Source organism: Laccaria bicolor, genomic scaffold (genome assembly GCF_000143565.1).
Source record: "Laccaria bicolor S238N-H82 LACBIscaffold_36 genomic scaffold, whole genome shotgun sequence".
Lineage (NCBI taxonomy): Eukaryota > Fungi > Basidiomycota > Agaricomycetes > Agaricales > Hydnangiaceae > Laccaria > Laccaria bicolor.
In genome coordinates this window covers 2,300-27,345 of record NW_001889907.1, presented here as the reverse complement: position 1 = coordinate 27,345, position 25,046 = coordinate 2,300, and the positions used below count along the sequence as shown (strand labels likewise).

Genomic DNA, 25,046 nt, shown 5'->3' with positions numbered 1-25,046 from the left:
CGCTACGATTCAATTCAATCCTACGCCCACAGGACTTTTGCATAAGGCTGAAAGTAAGGAATACATTTCACGACACAATATATCAGAGCTCTAACTATCATAGGTTTTGTTTTCTGAGGTCTTCTTCGAAAACGGGTGAATATATCCGAAAAAAGAAAATTACATTATCCAGCACGCCAGTTTGTCGTTGAAATCTTCATCCAACACCAACCCCGCCATTCATCAGCCAACGACGAGTTGACTTTCCTTCTCCGCAACGATTTCTTGAGTCTGATTTAGTGTGTCAGTGGAAGAGTCAGACTCATCCACATCATCCACGTCGGCAATTCTGAAGTTGTTCGCCTGTTCGGCAGCCTCAGTGGGCTTGCGGGCCACTTTAGGCTCGGAATGGATTTTGGCCGTAATAAAAAAGGACTTGGGTCTCTCGATCACCTCAGCTTTCACCAAAGTTGATTTCGTTTCGACGTCCCGCCGGACTTCAATGTAATCTGTGGCGAACTCTCCAATCTGCGTCGCTATTAATCAAGATGTTTGGATATGGTTTTAACCCGGCGTACCTCGACTTCGTCCACACCGAGAACCTCTGCTTCAGGCGCACACCGTAAGCTCAAACCAGGGATGGAGTTGACGGTTTTGGCTATTAACGCGGTGAGGACGAAGGTGTAGATGGATGTTGCACAGACGTAAGCAAACTGCTTGGCCAGTTGCTCCAGCCATCTGTTTGGGGTGGCGGTGGTAACACCATCCATGGCCATGACCGTCGAAGAGGCAAAGAACGAGGTGAGTAGGAGTCCAATAATTCCACCAATTGCATGCTCAGCGAAGAGATCCAACGCATCATCCACCCGGAGCATGAATTTCACTGAAACGGGTCAGGATTTCCGTTGAATGCATAATTACCAAACACCTACACTTCGTTGCAAAATTGCACAAGGTTCCAGATATGATCCCGACAAAGACGGATGCCCAGGGTTGGATGTATCCCGAGGATGGAGTCGCTGCCACCAGACCAGCAATGGTTCCTGAGCAAAGACCCACCATACTCCAACGTCGATCGACACGATAATCCAACAAACACCAGACGATCCCACCGAATGCGGCCGCTATCATTGAATTCCAAACTGCAAAAATTGCACGTAGGTTGGCGCCGAAGGCACTCCCTCCGTTAAAGCCGATCCACCCAAACCATAACAAGGAAGCTGTCCGCAATGAGGTAAATGTCGCAAACAACTAGCTCAGAAGACTCACTTCCGAGTGCGACTAGGGAAACATTATGAGGTCTGAAATTGAGCAACTCTTGCTTTTTCCTTTGGCCAAGGACCCACGCGTACGCAAGGCCACCCATACCACTCGCAATCTCAACAGGGCCTCCACCTAACCTCGAATTAGAACCAATGCGATTGTTGAATTTTAGGTGTTGATCCCACTCACCGGCGAAATCGAGAACACCCAACTTGGCTGCCCATCCGTTAGCATTCCAGATCCAGCAAACAAGAGGGCAGTAGACGAGCGTCATCCATATAAAAATAAAAATCATTGCAGGCATCACTCTTCCACGCTCAGCAATACCCCCCACTAGGATACCAGCCGTGACACAGGCAAACTCCATTTGAAAGAAGCTGTAGAGGATGTCGGGGAGGAGGGGGGTCCCTGGGGAAGGCTCTCCCAGGACATTCATCAGGCCAATATTTCTGAGGTTCCCGATAATCCCGTTGGTGGCCGTGGGTGAGAAGCCCAGAGAATAACCGCAGAGGAACCACTGGAAGATGACGACGACGTTGCTCGCTGAGACGACCCAAATGAGCGAAACTGACTCCGAAACTTCAGAAGATGCTACGGTTTACAGAGGTAATGATTACATACGTGCGCTTTTTCGTCGAGACAAGCCGGAATAAAGGAAGGCTGTAATTTGATACCTAAATTGGTGCACTGTGGTTCGCTGAAGATGTACGAATACGCACCTAGTCCCGGGACCATAAGGTAGACCATCGCTCCGGAAACTATGACGAATGAGAGATCCCCATGGTCATATCTGTGAATGTACCAGTAAGGCTGAGATGTGGCACGCAAGGAAAAACATGGGCTCGTACGCGCTGGTCGCCACCCCGCTGCTAGAATTCATATAAAGGCACAAGATGAATTGAATAGAACAGATTAGGCACAGGCGCCACGAAAACGCTAAGGTGTCAAGCGAGGGACGGGAGGAGGGAGAAGCACCAGAGATGGTGTATTTATCTTGGAATGCGGGACTCCTTCGAGAAGAACCTGATCATTAGAATGGTGGTAGAAAAAAGATTGATGGTGAGATAAGAAAATTTAAGTGCGGGAGCGGGGGACGATAAGGATTTCTGCCGGGACGTTGGAACCCCCGCATGATCTGCCAGTTTAGTACCTCGTTATGTGTAGTTTTGGCGTCATACTTAAATCGTTGAAATGGAAGCTCTCATTTCTACAGTTTCTTCTCGGCCTTCTCCAGCCAATCAATTCGCATTGGTCGCATTAGACATACGAATTAAATCAAACTTAGGAGGAAATGCGGGCGTGGCATCATATTCCCATACCGTACAATGGTTAGATCGCCCAGTACGCGTTATTATCGTCAAGAGAAACTACAATAACCCCCCTTCAATACTGTCGTTCTCTTTCTCTCTGTTTTTTTTTTCAAAGTCGCGAAATCGCCATTGAAAGACATTCCGAAGAATAGGCGATTTCTCGGTAAAAATTCTTATCTCGTTGCGTAACCTAGAAGTGGTTCGCTGAAATGGGACATCGTTATCATGAGGAATAGTCAATGTAAGGATAGCGCAGAAGGGTTGACACGGCACCCCAAAGTTCCGTCGTCACCGGAACCAAACGCACCGAGTCAAAATGGGGGGATAACGAGTTCCAGCTGATTTACATAAACGAGTTCTCCTGAACCGTGGCCATAATCGAGGGAGGGTCTGGGGAGATTATTGTTGATTTTTTTTTTCGCTCAAGAACGCGGGATCAGGTAGGAAACGTCATAAATACGCCGAGTAGTAACATTCGTCGCCTAGGATTGCAATAACGCAAAGTGGATGTGAGACAGCATTTTTTAGGATGAGAAAAATCGGAAAAAGTGGATACTTGGCGGAAACTATCCACTAAAAGTTACAGTTGTATTTTCATTGCAAGGTTGGCTCAGGTTCTGCTGGAAAGACTTGAAGCTTTACAGTATATAATCGCAGTTGGGTATGAATAATAACATAGGGTACACATGACGGACTTACACCACAAAAATAAAGATTAAAGATTACAGAGCGTATCCTACGCCTTGTCATCGACAGCACGCTGCATATTGATACTTATCGCTTGCGCGTCTTTGGTTTCCTTCGATGCGGTAGTTGTAGTCCCCATAGCCTGCATAACGTACAGCGTGTTCCCACTTCCGGCACCACTCGTCTGGCCAAACGAGAACTGATTGTCGGTCCCTCATAATTTGTTGGTCTCGTTAGGGAGACCTGTAGCTTCCTGTGCCCATCCGAGGCCTGCCCTGACATTGATCATCATGCATGTGATGCCGGAAACTGGAGGCCAAGCGTCAACGATGAAGTATCCAAAGACATGGACTGTGATTCGTTCCTCACCACATCGGGGACAAAGACGACTACGCGTGTATTCAGAAATGCACTTCTAAAGCCTACACAATGTTAGTGACTAACCAGTGACTAGTAATGAACAAGCGGACGTGCACCTCTGACTCTTATGAGAACGGATGAATTCTTGCGTCGAAAATTAAAAATCGATGATCCCGGCTGATGCGATGGGTAAGCAGTGTGTTGGGAGAACGAGGAAGAAGGAGCAAAACACATACCTGGAGCTTAGGATGAGGGAAAGAACAGAGCGTCGTTGCGGTGCCTCGAGATGCCATCCCGATCCCACTGCGGGTGTCTCATTAGTCGTTGTTCGGTCAACTAGGAAAAGAGACAAGAAGAAAGGGCGAGAAGGAAGAAATCAATGGAAGGACAAACCGAACCAGAAGGGGGGGGGGGGTCTAGGAAAAGCGAGTGGACATACCCCGTATAGGCCTCCTCTCCAACTGACGTTTTTATCACCATCGACATTTTTCTAGCAAGCGCCCTGATCACGCTGACTGTCATCGGATGGCCAGGCATATTGCTAGTTTTTGCCAAGGGAACTATACGATCTAGGACTGCCACATCAGTGAAACCCCCAAAGCGACTCACTAGCTTCCATAGCAAAAGCTCGAAAAACTCTTGTCATGATGTGCGATCGACAAGCGGCGAGTTAAGGTGCAGGGGTAATCCTGTCATAGTAGTGTAAGGGTGTGTTAAGGGATTAGGATGATGTGCACACGATGTTTGAGGGCAGTATTGCGGCTCTTGCCACGACCACTCTGTGGCACGAGATGTAGGTCAATACCAAACATATTCAAAAACCGACAACCCAAGTCTACGCACCTTTGCGTCTTCACTCCGAGGTGTTCCTACTCCACAAAAGAACTGTCAAGCTACAGTCGCAACCCTCGCCGAATGCTGTCCAAAGGAAAAGGTGTCACACTGCGCGGAAGGGCGACTTGTTACAGTGAATTTTGGTGATAGCAGAGATGCGGAAGTCACGAGTGCATATACGGAGGACCTGAGAAGTCAGTGACAGGTGCGATGAGTTTGTGGTGATGGCTTTGGTCCAGGGAGCACGAGGTACTTACGTTTTCATCAAGTAGAGGTTTAAAATCTTTGAACCCTTGAACTTTTCGCCTTGGATTGCCGGGTAGAGCTTTTGTTGAGCTTTGACGTTTTTGAGGGAATTAAGTGATCTCGTCAGCATTTCCAACTCCGACGAAAATCACCGATAGCCACCCGTTATCTTATCTCCAGATAAATTCGACATTCAAACCGCCATCCGACAATGTGACGTCCTCTTGAAGAAATAAATGGATCCAGAAAACGCCATGGCAATGCCAAGCTTTAGCGGTCAGAGAAGCACATGCGGTGCTTCCTTCGATTTTCTTCACCAAGTACAGGGCGAAGACCCTGGTAGATCCTTTATCGCGGGATTCGATCTTGCTAGGTACGAGGCTTCCAGGATCAATGTACTTGGCGTAGGTGAACTCGACCTGACTGACTTCGAAGTCAAAAACATTCTTGTAAAACAAGAGACAGGGAAATTTAGCGAACGACTCCAACGTCTCAGTCAGGGTACAAGAGAGGCGCAAGTTTAGTGTGCGTACAGGTTGCGTAGTAAATTGAATTACTCCCAGTGCTAACGACAGAATATATACAGATCACAATTGGCTGGGACCTAAAAGCCTACGTAAACCCAGATACATACGTTTATAGACAACTCATACGCTGTGAGGAATGCGTTCGTCTCATAATGACATTAACGGCGCCGTCATGCGTCAAAAACCCCAAGGTCAACAAGGTATGTAAAGCTAATGTCCTCATAATGAGGGCCAAAATATCTTGGCATCTCAAAGCACCATCGTAAAGTTCCGGCCAGCCAAATACCAACTCCCTCTAAAAATGCCGCAACATCGGAATCCAGTGGCTTCCCCCATGATGGCAAACGTGACTTTGCGTCTATGAAGCGATCGTAAAGTTCGCGGAATTTGACGCCGCTGTAATCTGCTGCAGTTTGAAGATTGCCGGACTTCTCGTGCATAACGACGGTAAGATAATTCCATGTCGCCTGTCCTTTAGCATGTTCCTTGCCGTAGGAGTACACGTCCTTAAAAAAGACATTATGTTATTCAGGAAGAAAAAGCAGAGTACTTACGTTCAACAACCAAGCCATGTCTAACGCTGCCAAGTACAACTCGTTAAAAACTGGATTTTCGTATACCCCGTCGGGAAGCTCGATCCCGAGTGCGTACTCGATGTGGGTGAATGCCATGCGCAGAGCACAGCTGTCCCGACGAATCAAGGTATACTCTTCGATCGACAATACTTCTTTTGATTCACGAACTTCTAACTCCTTAGGGAAGGCTTTGAAAGTCGCCTCCCAGCCCTTCAAAAGCCTCCTCTGAAGGATTGGTCCGGTCGCTTTGAAGAACCGAGCTCGATAGCTGGAGTTGCCGGAATGTTTGATTAAATTTTTGGAAAACGATTAACGACACAACATACTCTTTGATCATCCTTTCGGCAGGCGAAGAGGAGAGCGCCGGGCCATTACTCTGCATAGCGTGAATCGATGCCTGGCTTGTAAGCGTCCCTTTCTTCTTGTCTTCGTCATCCGTTATATCGTCCAGTGCGAACATCAAAAGACAGAAGTCGGAACAATCCCTCAACTTCTGGCGATCGGCGTAGAAAAATGTTCGCGAAGCGAAACGTGGAACGTCTGATTCAAGAAATTTGTCCCATGCAACGTCGGTGAAGATCCCGTAGAGGTATACCCATTTTTCTGTTTCTGCGCGTACAACATCCTCGTGTGGGTTGGTGTTGCTCTGAAGGTTGAGGATAGATAGCAGATCGGGGACGTAAAATTGTTGCGCTGCGGGTCCCATAGCGGATTGGGTTGTGTACTGTATGAGGCCGGTTATATACCATAGCGCAGTTTTGTTAACTTTGCAACGTCGGTGATTTGTAGAGTCCGACGATACTGATCCACACTCAAAGGATGCCGCGCTCCAGGCTCTTTCGAGTTACATGATTCCGAGTGCGATTCCTCAATCACGAAGCCGTTCCGGGGAAGCGCGCAAGCGGTTGCCGGCGATCATAAAAACCCTTTATTAACGCTTTCAAATAAATTCACAAAAGCCTTCCGTCATTCGATTTTAGCAATCTTCGTATGGGCGGTACATCGTATGACATCGATTCTGGGTTGAAGCAGGCCCAAGTTCCGATTTGTTAACATGCACATTGCCATCCGATGAATGCGATCTCCTAGTACTGAGACTCTCTCGCGTTATCTCCCGTTCACAGTTATAACAATTAAGTACGTACGTACGTGCCTCATGACCTGGACCTTTGTATTTAGAAATAGGCGAGATTATACCAATAAGCCTGACCCAGTTTGGCGCTTGTACGTGGTCGTCCAACGATGTTTAGGTTAAGAAACCTCAAGTTAAGATGTAAAAAATGCCAACACAAGAATTTTTAATAGATCGAGATGTTTAATAAGATAAATACGCACACGATATTCGCCGTTGTGCGACTCGGGCACAGTTCTGGGAATTCGCTTGCATGAGTGGGGATCATCCATATGTGCACAGGCCGTAGGACGGGCAAAGTGCTTGCTGATCGATGATGGAAAGTCATGCTGATCGCAACCCAATGAAAGGGCACATTTATCTGGATTCTGGGTCACTAGAAACAAACATTGTTTACGGAGTTAAATCACAAAAATGGGAAAGCGGGAAGACGAACTGGGAACATGCGCGTTCTTTACCCTCTTTCTATCAACACTCTCCAATCACTTGAGCCGTCCAGGACGTTGATGGAACCTTTTCCCCGGTAGATGGCAAATGGAATGAGCCGTGAACTGTAGATCCTCCGACGTCGACTCTTAGGCTCGTGACCAGCTATTTCACTCTCCGCTGCGCTTCCTGCGTGGTTTGAAGGGGGAAGGGGCCGCGTAAGGAACTAACTGGTCGCGAGTCTACCCGCGACTACTCTCGGGTTTATGATAACTACAGCGCTGCGCAAAATAGATAGCTGGCCACGCACAATAAAGTCGGATATTCTTTCCACAATCCTCGCTGCCACCCCCCTCCTCGCCCCAAGCCACGCTTCTTCTTCTTCGCCCCTCTTCATGGTTAATATCCAACATTCTTTGCCCAGTATCCTTGTTAGTTGTTGAACGTTGAACAGTGGAAGAATTTGAAAATCGAGTAATACCCACGATATATCACCTGATACTGTTTGGCTTGTTTGTTGGCTTCTTCTTCTCCCGCACGAAGCCAACACGAAGCGCCTTAACAACTTTTCCTCCGTCTCGGGGCGCCCTACTGTGACACATTGACTCTTGCGCTCACGGCGTACTTGGATCCAGCACTTCAAGTGTGCGGCAGTGCGCACCTGCACCTGCACCTGGTGACCCTCACATATCGGGTCAACGATCATTGAAATGGAATGGGCCGCTGGAGTGGAGTGGAATGGAGTGGATTCAGATCTCCATCTTTGGCAGTACGATTACTCGCGGTGATCTCGATTGCGTCCTCTTTAGGAACTCTCTCCCGCTTTTGAAGAGATCATCCATGATAAGAAATGTCGTCGAATAGCGCTATTAATTGTACTATATACATACTCAGATATACTCGAGGTTATAACTCAGAAACAAACACGAGTAAGTAGATAATGATAGTGGACTCGAAAAGCATTACGATCAACGAAGGAACGAAAGCGGAACAAAGTAAACCGACTTGTACTCGACAAGGCCGATAAATGTGATAATGGGAAAGCAAGTGGTATGGCTGGCCGACTGGGGCCTGGAGGGTCGTACTCGCGACAAGCTTAATCGTGCTATGTATGATAATTGTGAGGGTGTGATGATGTTACTGATGATGTCGATGATAATGATGTGATAGATGCTGATTAGATGCGTGGATATATATGCTGGGGTGCACTGATTGACGGCGCGGGTATGGTTGTGTGGGCGTGGAGATGCAAACGTGGGTGGTGGTGCGTGAACATGAGTGGTAATGGGTGGTGATTGAACGTGAGTGTTGGTGCATGAGCGTGAATTAGTGAAACCAGATGGCTGGTGATACGTGAAAAGGGTCGGTTCATGAATGGTGCGTGGTTCTCCGCGGTGCATGTGTGCGGATGGTGTCGTAACGATGTAAGCAGCCTGATGGCTCATCCATAATACACCCTACATTTGGTCATGAGTATTATTCCCCGAGAAATAAAACAAAGAACTCACCCCCTGGATGTCGTCGAAATTGGCTTAAAGTCCATCCTCCCACTCTCGACGAAGTGCGCGAGGACACTGGCCCAATCCTCTCTTGTATCCCAAGTGATCTTCGCAGGCGGGTCAACCTCGATGGGCATGACCTGGGAGACACCGCCGCATTGGATGATGACGACGAGAGTACCGATGCCCCCGCTATGTCTGCATCGCTCCTCGCGTCGCTGAATGTCGGCAATGACGAGTGGGTCACGGATGTACGTCCTCGGTACGATGTGAGTCGAGGCTATTGAAAAGCTAATCGACTCCGCGTTAGCATGATAAGAAAGTGAAATCAAAAGACGGAAAACGTACCGACGATGGGACTCGACGTGATTATGGTAATTCAAGTCGATGAGCAACGCGTTCTGCCTAACATTGGCCGGAATGCGTTTAAGTTGCAGAGCCTGGAAGCCAGCCCAGCCCAACAAAGACGTATGCGCAGAGGTGAACTTGCGGAGGTTCTTCGCGAGGTGTTCGTCTGCGGCTGGGGAGGATCCGGCGGTGAGGGCCACCTTGGAAACCTGTGACGCCGTGTGCTGGCAAATGGCTTTGTGGCCGGGCCAGTGTTCACGTTGGCAGTCTTGTGACTAGAGGGACGAAATCAGAGGCGGTGGTTTCCATAGTGTTGTCGATACTCACGCAATATTGGGTCGTCATCTGGGAGGAAATCACGTTCATATTAGGAGTTGTGAGGGAAGGATGTGAGAGGGACGTACGCATCCACCGCACAAACGGAACTTGAGAGACGGCGTTTCGGGGGTGTGGCATTGGTCGCAGATACGGTAGCCGCGCTGTCGTTGCTGTGCATGAACAGGGGGAGTGTGGTAGTTCGCGGCGGCAGGCTGAGTGTATGTAGCCATTGTCTGCATCTAGGTCGTTTGTAGGGACAATGGAGAGCCGAGTCAATATCTGGAACGATACTGAGTCAATAACCGACCTCCATTGTTCTTCGTTGTTATATAGCCATGACAATCGTATAACTGTAGAGATAAATCGATCGCGATCTGCAAGATCGCATCGATCGGAATCGCCGGGTTTCGTGAAAAGAGTTGTTGAAGGAACAAAAGTCTAGCGCTGGCGACCAAGTTCTTTTGTTTTGGTGGGACAAAGGGTGGAGGCGTTCTTTGTTGTTGCCATCGTTCTTGTTGTGTGTCCGCACAGGTCCGGACACAACCGGACGCACAACAAGGCACACAACGCTGCTCCAAGACAATAATACGGTGAGGGTATGACGCACCGAAGCTGCGCTTATTTTTTTGACACGGGAGACAAAAGAAAAGAACAAAAGGGCGGGAACTTGAAAGGGGATGCAGGGTCGGACTGCCTTTTTGGGATCATTGTTCAAGCAAGACAATTAAGATGCGAAGATGTCATGCGTCCCGAAACCGAAGATACCTGTTATTGTTATATGGGAGAAAATGTTAACAAAAGAATGAATTCAACGGTTTGTATAGCAGATTCCAATGGAGGATCATGGCTGCTAAATTTAGGGAGTCAAAGGTGCTTTGGATTTTTGGGCTTCTCTCCCCGTTCTCGACTGCAATTTCGAGCGTACATCAGAAAACCCGCCAGCTTCGTTTTGCGTCTTGATATCTTCGTTAGTTTGCAACACCATCTTGAAGCTTCGTAACTTACAACTTCAAAGTTTTAGGAATGGTGCCTGGAGAAAACCCGCGATCCGTCTTTCGTTTATTCCGTCGTCCCTGATGCATTGATGCGTCACCGCGTCACCCGCGAACTATTTCATAATCAAATTTTCACCTGCTCCCTTTCGTGGTCCACAGCTTCCTGCTACCTCTATCAAAGCCTCACTCAACTCTCGACTTGCTTTCGAAGTGAAAGAGAAAATAGACCCTGTACGCATGAGTTACAAGTTAAATCAGGGCTGCAGGCCACGATGCATCAGTATTCAATTAAAAGGCCGGTCCCGATCCTTATCTCAACTTGCATACGTCCTTTGTTGCGCATTTCATCTGTATGTTGATTCTGGGTTTTGTAGGACTCGTCAACATTTGGGGTGTTTACCGACTCAGATGAGGATATTTGGCGCGAACCTCCTCGTGTAGCAAATGACAAATGAAGGAAAGAAAGGTGGACCCACACTGCGCTCTATCCGGAGAAAGTGTGCCTTGGCCTTTGTCCTTTTTTTTTATTTACTTCTCATTCTTTTTCAAAATCATCTAACACCCACACAGTCATTTTTGCCTTGAGGTCGGAGGCACAGTGTGATTTGGTTTTGCCTCTCAAGGAATGAGCTATCCCTCCAAATATTTGATACGATACATAGATATAAAATATGGCTTTATAATTACCTGCCTAGGCCGAGCTACCATTGGAGTTCAAGGTCCTTGTTGAACGAGCTTGGGATCAGCCTGGATTAGCCTTCAATTCACAAAGAACCTCGAGCTCGTGGCTCCCTCTCCTTCGGTTCCACGGATCTCGATTGCGATCGCATCATCACCCTTCCTTTTTTCTTCTTTGTGCTTGAATTTTTCTTCACCTTCGCTCTGACAAGCGCCTTTATGCTCACTACAACCGTTGCCGTGAGTTTTACCTTTGTCTCCTATGGGGACCTTTTCGCATCACATGCTTTCAGGCATCATGCCTCATGCTGAGGACGCCCACACCAGGGGCCGACGACCAGAACTTTCCAATTACACGGTGCACGATCGGTGAAGGCTCGCATGACTCTTCCCTCCTCAACTCAATCTCATGTCTGTGCAGTTGCATTCCTTTGAGTCGAAAAGGAAGGGCAGGTACGTGATTGTCGAGACGCTGACATGACGAGCTCAGTGGCCATGTATCTGCGGTGTTGATAAATAGCGTCGAGAACGAACAACGAATCCCTGTGTTTTCTTGCTTTCGACGAACGTCGCCCTCTGGCTGCGCCTACGTAGCGGTACAGGCTTTGGAATTTTCGAGCTCCAGCAATCTTCCGTGATATGGAGGGACGTTGACGAGAAAGGTGTGATTCCATGAGAGCTGTCATAGTTGGGATATTCATCCGTTCCGTATCCGCGCGCTTCACCCGCAACAGTACGACCGTCCAACAAGTAAGTACCGGATGGAAAAGCTAGGGCCGTCGAAGAGTCGTTTAGCCCTCGGCAGGATATGATTATGACCCAGTGGTTGGGGTATAGTGGATCGGGAAAGTATGAATGGGTAGCGTCGTATCCTGGTCGTATGCACGCACGGTTTGGGTTCGTCCGAAACTCGAAGTGAGACCTAGAGCTTGCCAAATCCTTGGGAGATTTCTTTCCTGTGAGCCTCAATTGCGGAGGCTGTCGAAGTTTTCAGAACGGAGAGAATGTCGAAAGGCTGAGGTCAGGAAAGGCGAAACAATCCCAGGTTTTGTTTGTCTGTCTCCACGGCCAACTTGGAGTTTCATACACGTAGGCCAACGCTGGGCGCGTCAAAGTGAGGCAGTCAAGGTGGGGAAGGGAGATACAGGTAGATAGCTCCGTTAAAAGCGGACAAGACCATATGAAATTGATGGATACTGGAGGGAGGGTTAGATCGTGCATAGCGTCAAACATCAACACCTCGCAGCGCTGGTGAACAAGGGGTGATAAATCGCCTACACGCAGTTCCTCTGCAACATCCTGACAGATCGTTGATGCCTTGCCTGCCGAAGTCGCAAGTGGAGAGAGCTGAGCGCGTCAATCTGCGATGGTTGTTGGTGTTGTCCACGAATACAGCAAGACACTTCCAGAAAGGCGGAACGACGAGCGTGGGGCGGACCGTGAATGTAGGGGAGGACTGGAGTTGTAACATAGAGATATAGATTGCTCGTTTACATCCGGGGGTTGGTGTTGTTTTGGCAAGAAATCGGCACTTACTTAGGACGATGGAGCGAGCAAGTCAAGAGGGTCCGTAGAAAAAGTTCGAGCAAATTATACTCACAGGTTACCGTTCGCGAGATGTAAAACTTGTGTAAAACTGAGAAGGACAAGCAGAAGCTGTGACCGCGATTTACGCCAAGTGGCGTGATGTGATTTAAATTGTCACGTGTCTTGTTCAAGTCACGCATCTCAGAAACTTCCCTTTCCCTCCCCGACCTCTCTACGTTCTTCAATGATGCATCGATCAAATTGCATCCAGTGCCTATCACCTCTATGCACTCTGAGCTTAGTCTCTGACCATAAACCGCACCCACATCCATACACAATTACACTCCCATCAGCACCACCCGCATCATGTACATTCGCGTAGATTGTATCCGAAGTCCTCAAAGTCGGTCTAGCAGCGCTTCGTTGAATGTTGCATGAGATGCTCCTTCGCGTCGCTATAATTTAACCACACCTATGTCCAGTCTTCCTTCACCAACAACGACGAGACAAGTCATGATGCATGATGGCTCCCCGCATCTACGCCACCACTCACGAACACACGGCGAGGACGGTACTAGTGGTTGTAGGCGCGTGTACGTCTATCGAGTTCAACAAGAACAAGGAGTATGCGTATCTGAAGGAGATGTCGTCGATTGCAGCAACAGCCGGGGGGAGGATAACAACCGAGTTCACTGGCTCAGCAGTGCCAGGTTCAGCGTTATCAGACGCATATCTGTGCGCCGATTGTTACGGGCGCACCGGTGAAGAAGCCCATAATATCCGGGTAGTGGAGGTAGTATTGGAGGAGGGGGGAGTGCGTGCTTTGCCTAGGTGAGTCCGTTTTCTGCCATTTTCAAGTGTCCGATCCTCAGACGTTTCTCGCCGGGGTCTCGTTTCGCGTTTTCTTTCTGACCTTTAGAACGAACCTCTTCCTTTTTTCGACTGTCCTCCACTCTTCTCCCTTTTCTGCTCCCGTTCCTCCTGATCAAGTTCTTGTCGAGGGGTCCTGGGACTGTTTGCGATCAGTGGGTCTCCCTTTTCTTTCTTTCTGTGTTAGGTTCTTCCCATTCTCCTGCTTGAGCTAACGAAACCCCACATTTAGGAATCGAATGAAACGCGTCGAGAAGCAAGGAACTTTTGAAACGCAACAGCAAATGACGGTCATGCACCAGCGTCAGCAACAACAGCCTTCACGAGCGGGAAGGTCGCAGCTCCCGCTTTCTCCAGGGTCGGATACATCGATCCATAGGACGGATACAGCTCTTACACATCATGGCGGAGGGGGAGTTCCTCGCAGCCACGCAAGTGCAGATTTTAAGGAGGGAGCAGTCGCAACCCCAATCGCAGGCGCACACGCAGGGTCCACCTCATCCGCCGCACTCACACACGCATCCATCCTACACGTCAGGTTTGTAAAATCCCACACACAAGGTGGTGCTAGTCCGAACCGTAACCCTCCGCCTTCTATAGCTGTGTTGGAGGAAGACGAATGGGAGGACAAGGCTATTGAACATGAGCGTAAATAGGAGCATGATGGGGAGGATGGCGATTCGGAGCAGTCGCCGCTCTCCAATGTTAGGAGGGGAGGGAGGGGAGCAAGAGTCGGGCGGGTGTGAAGAATAGCGGCGTAATTGGAGCATGCTTGTGGGTAGCACGCTCGCGAGTGGTAGATGGAGAAGCAACATTGTCGTAGGAGGGAGAAGCATGTCAGCTGGGAGAAACACTCCGTCAGGAGCGAGGAGGACGACGCCGGCAAACAAAAAAATCCCTGGTGGGTGCGGCGATTCACCCACACAGGATTGAGGTGGAGGAGGATGGGCTTGATATCGAGTTCGATTGCGTGTTTTTCTCTTTCTTCTCTCCCTCGTCGTCGTGCTATTCTCGCTCATCATCATATGCTCCTTGCTATCCGAGATACTACCCGTACCACATAAACGATCTATCATTCAGCACCTGACCGGGATTTTACCTATATTCCATCCAAGCGGTACTGGCACCTCTCCCAGCTATATCATGGCGTCTTCTTGAACCAAGCACCCTTCCTCCTTTTTTTCCATACGTCATGTTACGATGGCCGAAGCCCCGAACACACCACCAACCACCGAGATCGACGATTCTATCTTTTGCGTCCGCTGCAAGGAAATCGTGTGTTCCTAAGCCTCTCTTACTTGTAATGTTACCCGTGCTGATCATCATCGCTAGTCCTCGGATCGTGACTTTGACGGGTTAGGGAACTCCATCCTCATATCAAGTCTCGTCGCTATGGGAAGATTGTGAGTTTTCTCGTTGGCTTTCTTTACGCAATTCTGAAACTTACGCATAGTGTATCGTCGGCTATATTTTAGAGACTTGGAATATCCCAATCAACATGATGTCCCATGCATCCACTAAATCGTCCGTTATCACGTTCGCTATCTAAGCTCCGCGTCCGCGCTTCTACATCCAACAGACTTTATCAACAGCCGCACAATTGGCAAAAACACTGTTAAGCATGCTGGTCCGCAGTCAATGGCGGCCTTGATGAAGGAGGCGGGAGATGGGCGGCGTTGGGGTTAACTCACCCATCACCCATAGCGTCAAGGTAGACGCAAATTCAAAAATTCCCCTTCGCACTTTCCTTGGAGATTGGCGCTCGTTTATTTTGTATCCCTGAATCTCATTCATTCGTGAAGAAATTTGGGATTGGTCGGTGATGAAGGTGGGACTCATGAAGAAGACGACGCGATCTGGGCGAAGCATTTTCGTCTCGAGTTGTTTCGGAGAATCACTTGTATTTTCGTTGCAGCTGCACCTTCGCCTCTTTCAACCTTGTAGCGTGTATTTTTTTTACGCAGCTTCAGACCCTTTTTGTAGGTATTGAAATTCGATTCTCAGTTGCCTTAATCCGCCCTGAACTTGTCGTTTCGCTCCATAGCTGCCGCGCTCTCCGCTGTCTACCCGCCTTCAACCTGCTCTTAGAAAGGAGATTTGTTCTAGAATGATTACTGTTCATTGAATCAATTGAAGCGTTTGGGCTGTTTTCAATCTACATATGCATGTTACAATCTGCTTTTTGGTACTATTGATACAAATTTATTCCGTTAAAAAACGCGAAAGATCTAGAAAAAAACGAAAAAAAAAATCAAAGGTTGTAGATTCGAGGCTGCGTGCAGAAGGCGGCGAAGTTGTTCTGAGAGATAAACGCTACCCCAAGGGGAGCCAGGATATCGAAACCCAATTTCCTGGAGCCAAGGCAGACTTTGAGAACTTCGCAATGGTTGCGCTCCGTGACAGCAGTCTGGATGGCTATGCCTCCCAGTGGCTGGTGTGGATCTGGCGAGGAGTATCGAAGGACAAAGCTTGGAGCGTCATCAACAAATTGCCACTCTTCATCGACCGCCCGAAGATAAGTGGTATTTCCAGAATCTTGGAGTGAAAAATTAAGATACGGCGATATTTGATAAGTCCCCGTCATGCATGGGACGGGAACCATGGACGAGTTGCCTGCCGTTGCGCATTGCGCTGAGATGGAGTTGCTTTTTCCGGGGGAGGCGATTGATACGGATTGGATGTCTGGCCAGAGGTCGGCTGGAATGACCCCTTGCGATACTGCGCCGGCGAATGAGAGCGTTTGGATCGTTGCGTTTGGGTCATTTGCCATAACGTAGTCAAAATAGTGGATTTTGGCGGTTGAGTCTGGGGTTTGGGGGTAATAGAATGACATGAGAGGTTTTCGAGAAGAACCGAGGGAGGGTGATTGGATGATTGCTTCTCCGGCGAAGGAGTCACAAACGTGCGTCCATTGGTACTGTAATTGTGTATCGTTAGCAGGGGTATTCAAATAAAGGCTTTTCGTCTTACCTGCTGGGCGAGGGGCAAGCCAGCGAATGGGGCAAATAATGGGCCAGCGCACATGGCGAAGGCAATTGGAAGGACGATTATGAGATGCAAGGTCCTCTTCATATACTTGATAGATGTTTTATATAACTTGTCAATTGGGGACGCTGCCATCGTTTCACGGGTCTTCCACCATCTTACGTGCTCGAAGTAACTGGTCCACACCAGGATGTTGATGACGCACACCATGTATCCATTGACATACACTGATTGACAATGTCAGGGCGGGTATTAGAGCGATGAGCGCAATGAACACTGTACGAGATATTGAAAACGGTTTCCACAACTTGTGGTGGGCGGTCACTATGTTACGGAGGTTGGGTTTTGACCCTCCTTCCACGTCTGTAAGGGAGGAGCATCAGAGTTTGTCATTCGTAGTTCGGACGAGACAGATACACACATCCCAAAATCCAGGCGGCTTGAAGTCCCGAAACGGAGAGCCACACAACGAGGACTAGTTGACGTCTCAGCTTTGACACACACAGTTTGTTGTTCGACTTACCACCTAACCATTGGAGGGGTGACCAAGAATTTGAAGCGCGCCGTGTTTCCAAAAGATCTTGTTCCCGGGAATTCGGTCGCCCAGTCAGTAAAAACCTGACACCAGTACAGAAATACCGGGGCATGCCCTTGAAGTAATCGAATATGTCGCTCGATCGCTGGACGAGCAATTCGCCGACAGCAAGGAAGGGCGGTATTATAGAGAAGACCGAAGTCACCTAGAATTGCAATATCGTTAAATGCAAATAGTTATCATCGGACCAATCAATATTACCTGGCCGTAATTGAATTGATAACCATCGAATGTTAGCCCCCTGGCTATCCCAAGGCACCAACTCCAGTGAAAACAAAAAACAACGAGGAATATCATCCATGGGTGAGACTTCGTAACAACGAACCTGGCAATCTCATGTTATCCCGTCGGGCGTGTTAAAATCAAATGACCCACCAACACGCCATTGGTATGTACCAGACCGTGAGAAAAATTCGCTTCCACGTTGGGAGATGTTGTGATTTATTTTGCCAGGTTTGGTATTTGTGAAATATGTCACGTCTGTGGCGAACTAGGTAGATTCCGTATATCCAGAGGCCTAAGAGCGACACCGTTCCCAATCCTCCTCTTTGCACGATGTCGTCTATCAGATCACGCTTACCCATCACATCAAGGACGCCGATAAAGTTGGATGCGAGTTGGAACTCAGTCCACAGAGATAGGGTCATTCCCCGGCAGAGTGGACTATTGCGGAAGGCCTTTGTGTAGAAAGACGTCATGAGACTTACAAAGAGCCAGAGAAAGGGCAGCATTAGGCCGAGGTACCGCACAATGGCCTTAGACGACATAAGTTTCTGAAAAAGAATATTCGGGCCGAGGAAAAGGTCTCGAAATGAAGAATAGACGAGGTAGACGGTTATGGGAGAAGCAGTAACGGCGACCGCGTAATGAGCATCGAACAAGGAAAGGTCTTCGCTCCCAATGCTTGACGCCGTTGCAATGAGGATTGGATAGACTTGAGATAATAGCATAAAGATCGAGGTCTTCAAATCATGGCCTGACCAGCGTAGGAGGATCGCTATTCTCGAGGTGTAGCATACATTTGAAAAGTTCCGCGAGGGTGACGTACGAAGCAGTATGTTTATTGAGATATCTGCGACGTGCGTCAGAGAAGTGATCGATTTTTCGAAGACATAGCACATACTGGACACTCCTACTGCAATTCCTCCTACGTCGGGATCAACGGGGCCAGTACGAATTGTCTGAGCAGTGAGACAAGGATCAGGTAGACTGATGGAATTCATGGGTGAGAGGATGAGAGGAACTTTGAGTTTATATAGATGAAAGAGGCGAATATTTCGGATTTTTTCCTCAATTGGATGTTGTGCGGGTTGTTGCCATATTCGCGGTTGTACTGATTGAATGTCGCGTTCTCATGATCTAACCAGCAATGTCAGAAATACGGGAAGGGAACTAATACATACTTGTTTCCAGGTACCCGCGCAACTTACATTGACATCTGTGTGTCCTTTTCTGAAGTCGCACAACAGCTCCAATTTGCACTGCCTGTGGGAATGTTTGATTTTAGGGCACGCACGCAGGACGACTCGAGTCGTGGCCAATTCATTATCAATCGACACCTAACGTTAACTGCTTTGGGGAAATAATTGAAGGAATAAAACAATCGTACTTTTGAACATCGCTCACGCTAGAACGGGAGATGGATCATCGGCGCCGAGTGACGCTCATGTGTCAACCTCATGACTACCAAGCCAAGGCGCTGTTGTTCGGTGAAGGACAGCCTTAGTGGGAAGAAGGTGCAGGTTCGACAAACGAGGTTTAGTGAACCTGAGACGTGGACACTTGCCACTGAGACTTAAGGCAGCGCAAACGTCTCAACTAGGTAAATTGGAGGCGATGGCAGTGGGAAACATCGTCAACACGATAAGAACATAGAAAAGAAAGCTTAACCACCTCATGTGAATCTGTACCTCGAGGCTCCTCGAGGACGATCTCCAGAAGATTCGGATCAATTTTTGCTTTGTTTTTGCTGTTTGGTAGAGGCAAATAAGGTCGATCAATATTATGATCTCATATATCGGACTTTACCTCGACCACCAGTGTAATGTAATCATCAGCATCAAGGTGGATCTGTTCCCATGCAAATCCCCGCGGCTCAAGGCCTCAAGCATCATGAGCCTGAGTCTCAACGGCGGGACGGCCTGGGCTGGTGGCTTACAGCTTTGAGCCGGGCCCCGTACATCACTAATTACTGGCACTTTCCTCGTCCCACAGAACCAAAGATTGGAGTCTTTAGTAGATCAGACGCCAATGCGTTGCCAGCGCATCGCACACACTGGTCAGGGCGCCTGTGGACGCTGGGTTCAAGCATCGCCCTAATTTATAATTGCTCTCAGATTCAACACGTTCTGTTCCAAGGAAAACCCTCAAGCCTAGTGACCTCGTAAGGGTACTATTAGTACAGGGCTGAGCATGCGATTTAGGGGTAGCTAACTTAGCGTATGATTTCTCAAAATACAAATTGCTTCCAAATTGCCTCCAAACGGAAATGTTTTGCGAGACCTTACGTTACTTTCGAGAAGAAAACGGGGGGCTATGCAAGGGCTATGTACTATGTACTAGTGATTATAATATTGACATAGTTCCTGAGCCCTAGACACGGACCGAAGAGCCAAAGAACGGAGTGAGCTTGGATCTGACGAATTTACAATTAGCGCCCGGGTGTCAAACTGTCCATGTCAAGGTCTGTCGGAGCTTGAATTTGTTCGATATCACGGTTTTCGAGGGCATGTCAAGTATGGCGATCATGTGTGGCGATCTGTATGGCCGGAAACGTGACATTCGACACGTGATGTTCAAATATTAGTTCTGCGTCGTGTCGCGTCGCATTGCGCGCTTCACCATGCTCCTTATTGACCTAGTTGAGCAGCTCAGAGGTCATGTGATGCTTCAAGAGATCTCCCTTAGCGTTCTTATGACATTTTTGTAGGGATTGTCATGGCTAACCCCGGGGTATTCCCAGGGTTGTACCCATACCTGTCAGAACTTGTACCCGCGTCCACAGGTGTGGGTTTTTGCGGGTACGGGTAGCAGGTTTATAAAATCCCAGGGGTACCCCAACCCGCGGGAGGGTACGCCTCCATAAATGACCAATGAACCTCGCAAGGGCAGTGCAAATGTCAATCGACACTGCCGTGCGTCCTTGCGAGGATCGGAAGATCAGGGGAATGGTAACTTCACCCCAGGATTTTGACAGCATAGGCAGGGTTGGTCTGCGAGGCGAGGTCCGTTGGTGGAAGTCGACGTTGTGAGGAATGATACATGGTGGGTTCTTGGGTCGTGGTGCTGTTGTGATGGTCGGTCGGCGGAAAGAAGGGGAGAGTTTGCGGACGCACCTTGCATACCCGCCCTCTCATTGTGGCTATCCCCAACATGCCCCTTTCACGCCTGCTCTTTGTGCTCGTTTCGACAGGTTGCTAGAGATGGAGTAGTTAGTAATTAGAAAATAAAGAGAAATGCCAGGGGGAGCTCACCTGGGCCCGTGTCCGCTCACGTTTGTGGGCGGTCGTTTGCATTCGCGGGCGGGGGTCGTCGTGTCCTGGGCGCTCGTCATTTGTTTGAGGGTGTAGGGCTCGTTCGCCGGCGGTGGACATCGTTCGTGGGTGGGCGGGCTGCTGTTCGTGCGCGGCACTGTCGCTTGTGTTGTTCGTGGGCACGTGGGCTCGTTCCGTGTTGTCGTCGTGCTGTGGCATCGTGTTTTCGTCATGCCGCATCGTTCGTATGTTGCCAGGTTGCTGACAGCGACGTGGCCTCTGCATCTGGAGTGAGAGGGGCATGGGAAACATTGGTAGGCACTTACCTGAATGACCTGGACAGCGAAGACGGCATGCGTCGTCACTGTCTGGACGACGTGGCACATCTGCCACGTCGTCTTCACTACCCACACGGCCACGCGCTAGTTTTGTGACATGTCAATCCCGGGTTGTTGCTGTCGTCGTCCGTGTGTGCCGGAGTGCTTGTGGGAGGTCGTCGAGGGTAAGTAGTGGGTGGATGTCTTGTCTTCCTAACCGGTGGTGTGCCAAACATTCCGCCAAACATTTCGCCACATACACCGCCAAACATTCCAATTCTGACATTTTTTGCGGTTTTCCCAAGCCTGTGATCATATCCCAACTTGCTAATCCAATGCTGCGTGAAGCCAGTTCAGAACATGTTCGTGCGCCACCTGCCTGTCCGTGCATCTCACTGACAAGAAACCTGTCTTGTCCAGCCGAACTCTTTCGCCAAGTCGAGCAGCATGTGACGCGCACCTACTCCTCCGCTGAAATTTGCTTCTTTCGTTTGCTCAGTAGATGTCGCTTTCATGGCATGTTCGCGATCGGTAAGGGCGTCGAGTGTCCTGTTACCGTGACCTGGTTTTCAAGTGTAGTTGATACGGTCATAGCGAGGGACCCTCTCTCTTTTGGACTTAGGGGGCATGGCGATGTCGATGGATATGATTCTTGGTGAGTTTCAGACATTGACCGGGACCTGCTGTCGTTAGCGCTTCAACATCTAACTGCTCCACATAGATACATCGCCCTCCTACTACCGACAACCATGCCTTTCTCCAATCTCACCTCTCGATCTCTCATGATGTTTAACTCGCCTTTGTACCTGCCTTTGTACCCCATCAAGCCCTTGAATCCCGCATACAATCTTTGTTGGGCTTCACATCCATCCCCGCCCTGGGATGCCACGCCCACTTCGTTGTCGATCACATAGCCTTTTCGACGATGGATTTTGTGTTCGTTTCCGCATTCTTCGTCATCCGCTCCTGAGCTCGTCCCGACGTTTTCAACTTCGTCAACCAACATGCGTGCTCAAATCCTGTTTCGAGGGGGCTCATTGTCGCCGTCATCCCTGCTTTTTGGCTAGGAAGACCAACCGCTTCTACTTACGCTGAACTCGGACTGGACTGACATTGCTACCTACTTGGTGATGTGGGCATTGGCGGACGCGGGCGGTTACTCATATTCGGGGGTGATAATTAGGAAGGATCGGTCGCACGAGCATGGGCTAGGAAGGTTGAAGACCAGAGGTGGAGCGAGTAACTCGCAAAGTGCGTTCTCTTACCCACATGATTCAGAACCATTCTATCGTGGCTGATTCGCGACTTACAGGTCATCCGAGCGCTTTGACTTTCGGAAGAGGCTGATCGTTTCCAGCGCGCAGCTCTCTCCAGACAGCCCGAATACATACGCAGGATCATGCGTGGTGACTGAGGGTCGATCGCATGTTGCTGGCGCTCGAATCTTTTGTCTCCGAGAACCGAGCTGGCAACCTCAGGTCTTGGTTCGTTCTCTGGATTTCCTCCATGCGTAGATGGCCCTCGTCTCCTCGCTCTGTTGGATGCCTGGGGCATGACGGTGTTCACGGTTAGCATCGTAGGGATTATCATGGTTTCCGGGTGAGCCTCAACCTCGTCACACCCATGTCAATGACTGATTATGTCCCTCTGCTACATAGTCGTTACTCCGAATCAGTATCGGGGTTGGTAGCATCGACGTTCTACGCACTGCTTTGGCTTCACCTCCCTCGCTCTAGGTGGGTACCCAATCGTTTGCGAAGCCTCTCCTGGTCACCTACTCTGATGATCAGGACCTCGCATCCCGTCTCCTATCAATTTCTTGGTTGCATGGTTGTACAAATGAGTAATTGCCGTAAGAACTTTTTGTGCTGTTCGCTTCAAGTGTATAATTGAGGATACTTTGCTGCGCGCCGCCCCATCTGGATTCGATACTTCATTGCAGTGCTGCGTGTAGAGCGTCGTCAGAACGGGGTTACCAAGACTGGCATGACTCCGAATTTTTCTCGTGCTTTCTGACGCGCAGGTTGCGTGTAAGCCACTTTGTGCGCAACGAATAGATGACGCGTTCTCCAATTTGTGCGTTACGTAGTGCTGTGAACCATTCCTGTGCGCTGATGTGAACCATTCCTGTGCGCTGATGTCATCACGCGAAACCAGCCGTTGGATTTCGGAAAAGAAGACATCCCCCGAGGATAGCGACAACTCTGATCTTGAGGACCTTCCTTCCCTTGTAGAATAAATATTTCAAATACAAATTCCAGTCTTTGCGCGTCGCTGTGACCTCGCTGCACGTAAGTTTATTGCTTATCTAACATATCCTGCCTTGTTTAGTAGATGGTGACCAAGTCACGGTCAATTTGACTTGACTATGACTAGCATTGACTGGTCAATGACCGGCACATCACTGGCTGCTGCCGAACGGGCGCCACCTAATATTTCTTAAAAGGTGGGCGGCACAGTGGTCTCCGAGCGCCTGAACAACACCTGTCCACTCTTCTGCACGATATGGCCTACACTGTCTCATGCTCAACAAGTACGGTTGTCGAGTCTGAATGCCCATTGGGGCAGCTTAGAGAACAACACAACGAAAGCTCTTTCAACCGGACCGATACTCGTGCGGTCAATTCCCATAACAACAATTCAATCAGCGACCACAGCGATCGTACGTTAAATTTGCGTTCTTGAATATTGGCCACACGGAACTCAAAGGAACACCTTCTAGATGTCAACCAAATAGAAACTCGAGCAACGGTGAACGATGTTGGTTACGCAGAGAATGTTCAAATTGCTACCCGTATGCCTCCAATCTAACTTCGTGGGTTGCTACTAATCATTATCTGTCTCTGCTTTGTCAAGAACACGCTTCAGAAATTAATTCTGGTACATTGACAACAATCAGGGCAGAAGCCAATATTCTCAACGACGCCAGTGAGCATCTAGTACGATATGTATCCTGATATACCTCAATGGCTTCTTAGGTCACAATTGGGATGGTAACTCTGGTGCAATTACCTCCATTGGCCAAGTTGATAACACTCAGAACCTCACGGGAAATACCACGATGCATTGTTCATGCAACCGGTACACATACGTTTTCAATCAAAGCGATCTAATGCCATCGAGGGAGGGCCGTGCCTTCGCTCCGGAGACGCCAGGAGGCTCCTCGTCGTTCGCTTTGGTTCACCCTCTATGTCCCTGTCACATCTCTCCGCATCTGATGGGGTCCTATGCGGATAGTCATAGTGCACTCACGTCTTCTCCAAACCAAGGCTTATTGCGTAATGACGTTGGGGCGGAAATATTTTCGACACAGGATTTGGCGAACGCAGCTTTGTCTCGGCGCAAAGACGGAGAACCAGTCATCCCTCCCAACCGCCATTTTGAATATGCTCCCCGCGTTCCTTTTTACTCTGCACGAGCTTATTCGTCCAAAGAAAGAGAACCACACAATCATCCGAGCAGCAAGCCATTGCCTATATCCGAAAATTGCTCTGCTGCGGCCTCTGTCGTGATTTTTCGAGATTTTAAACGCTCGTTCATGTTCGCTACGCTCTTGTTTTTTCTATACCGCGTCTTTGAGAAAGTTTATGACAGAGTATTTTTTCGTAGTTAGCAAACTCCCTATTACTCATAAGTTAATCAAACATATGGACGAGAAACTCAATATCTTGAACCAGGACCACACATTTCGCTATGGCACCCCCCACCGTCATTTCTTGGTCGTTTCTTTTGGTCGTTTCATCTTATTTGCTGCCGTGCAAATATTTGTTTCACCCAGGATTGCCAAATAAACGTTTCCATTCCAAGCCCTCAGTTGACGGTGAGTACTGTGAGTTTGAGTATTCCCTCTTACTCCAAATCCACCAACTCAAGCCATGGACGACTTGTTACATGGCGTCGGCTTTTCAACACTCGAACTCCCACAAGTCACATCGTCCAGTCACGGCACTCCGCAAGGCAATCAATCTATCCGTTCATGCGAGTTCGGTGCTGGTTTGGTGCTGGTGGTCTTACTGCCAAATTCAGAAGGTTAGCCTTCCCTTTATCACTTTTTGTCCGAGTTTCAAATTACGCCAGCAGGTGTTCTGGCGAATTGGCACTC

At 48.9% G+C, this 25,046-nt stretch overlaps 9 protein-coding genes across 9 annotated transcripts; 3 read left to right on the top strand and 6 right to left on the bottom strand.

Annotated features, from left to right (window-relative positions):
- Window positions 1-376: 376 nt before the first annotated feature.
- On the bottom strand, window positions 377-1,989 carry LbAMT2.2 (ammonium transporter; the record flags this gene model as incomplete). The annotated part of the gene is made up of 8 exons (XM_001886134.1): window positions 377-421; window positions 478-507; window positions 558-862; window positions 912-1,199; window positions 1,249-1,374; window positions 1,432-1,809; window positions 1,864-1,902; window positions 1,962-1,989. The coding sequence occupies 8 exons, from the start codon at window positions 1,987-1,989 to the stop codon at window positions 377-379; spliced, it is 1,239 nt and encodes a 412-aa protein (XP_001886169.1).
- Window positions 1,990-3,527: 1,538 nt separating this feature from the next.
- On the bottom strand, window positions 3,528-3,892 carry LACBIDRAFT_307560 (uncharacterized protein; the record flags this gene model as incomplete). The annotated part of the gene is made up of 3 exons (XM_001886133.1): window positions 3,528-3,661; window positions 3,716-3,776; window positions 3,836-3,892. 3 exons carry the CDS (start codon window positions 3,890-3,892, stop codon window positions 3,528-3,530), a joined length of 252 nt encoding a protein of 83 aa, XP_001886168.1.
- Window positions 3,893-5,298: 1,406 nt separating this feature from the next.
- Window positions 5,299-6,487, bottom strand: LACBIDRAFT_393120 (terpene synthase metal binding domain protein; the record flags this gene model as incomplete). The annotated part of the gene is made up of 3 exons (XM_001886132.1): window positions 5,299-5,712; window positions 5,761-6,049; window positions 6,108-6,487. The coding sequence occupies 3 exons, from the start codon at window positions 6,485-6,487 to the stop codon at window positions 5,377-5,379; spliced, it is 1,005 nt and encodes a 334-aa protein (XP_001886167.1). The 3' UTR covers window positions 5,299-5,376.
- Window positions 6,488-8,274: 1,787 nt separating this feature from the next.
- On the bottom strand, window positions 8,275-9,734 carry LACBIDRAFT_295317 (uncharacterized protein; the record flags this gene model as incomplete). The annotated part of the gene is made up of 5 exons (XM_001886131.1): window positions 8,275-8,796; window positions 8,848-9,096; window positions 9,187-9,461; window positions 9,514-9,531; window positions 9,591-9,734. 5 exons carry the CDS (start codon window positions 9,732-9,734, stop codon window positions 8,781-8,783), a joined length of 702 nt encoding a protein of 233 aa, XP_001886166.1. The 3' UTR covers window positions 8,275-8,780.
- A 3,493-nt stretch (window positions 9,735-13,227) lies between these two features.
- Window positions 13,228-14,230, top strand: LACBIDRAFT_331744 (uncharacterized protein; the record flags this gene model as incomplete). The annotated part of the gene is made up of 2 exons (XM_001886206.1): window positions 13,228-13,535; window positions 13,807-14,230. 2 exons carry the CDS (start codon window positions 13,228-13,230, stop codon window positions 14,228-14,230), a joined length of 732 nt encoding a protein of 243 aa, XP_001886241.1.
- A 544-nt stretch (window positions 14,231-14,774) lies between these two features.
- LACBIDRAFT_307556 (uncharacterized protein) lies at window positions 14,775-15,049 on the top strand (the record flags this gene model as incomplete). Its single annotated transcript, XM_001886205.1, has 3 exons — window positions 14,775-14,849; window positions 14,907-14,977; window positions 15,028-15,049. 3 exons carry the CDS (start codon window positions 14,775-14,777, stop codon window positions 15,047-15,049), a joined length of 168 nt encoding a protein of 55 aa, XP_001886240.1.
- A 776-nt stretch (window positions 15,050-15,825) lies between these two features.
- LACBIDRAFT_307555 (uncharacterized protein) lies at window positions 15,826-18,377 on the bottom strand (the record flags this gene model as incomplete). The annotated part of the gene is made up of 8 exons (XM_001886130.1): window positions 15,826-16,491; window positions 16,545-16,786; window positions 16,842-16,922; window positions 16,981-17,034; window positions 17,083-17,299; window positions 17,356-17,479; window positions 17,530-18,226; window positions 18,278-18,377. 8 exons carry the CDS (start codon window positions 18,375-18,377, stop codon window positions 15,826-15,828), a joined length of 2,181 nt encoding a protein of 726 aa, XP_001886165.1.
- A 1,936-nt stretch (window positions 18,378-20,313) lies between these two features.
- LACBIDRAFT_307554 (uncharacterized protein) lies at window positions 20,314-21,013 on the bottom strand (the record flags this gene model as incomplete). Its single annotated transcript, XM_001886129.1, has 4 exons — window positions 20,314-20,439; window positions 20,490-20,570; window positions 20,628-20,906; window positions 20,954-21,013. The coding sequence occupies 4 exons, from the start codon at window positions 21,011-21,013 to the stop codon at window positions 20,314-20,316; spliced, it is 546 nt and encodes a 181-aa protein (XP_001886164.1).
- A 2,436-nt stretch (window positions 21,014-23,449) lies between these two features.
- LACBIDRAFT_307553 (uncharacterized protein) lies at window positions 23,450-24,573 on the top strand (the record flags this gene model as incomplete). Its single annotated transcript, XM_001886204.1, has 4 exons — window positions 23,450-23,606; window positions 23,667-23,738; window positions 23,801-23,872; window positions 23,923-24,573. The coding sequence occupies 4 exons, from the start codon at window positions 23,450-23,452 to the stop codon at window positions 24,555-24,557; spliced, it is 936 nt and encodes a 311-aa protein (XP_001886239.1). The 3' UTR covers window positions 24,558-24,573.
- Between the last annotated feature and the right edge of the window lie 473 nt (window positions 24,574-25,046).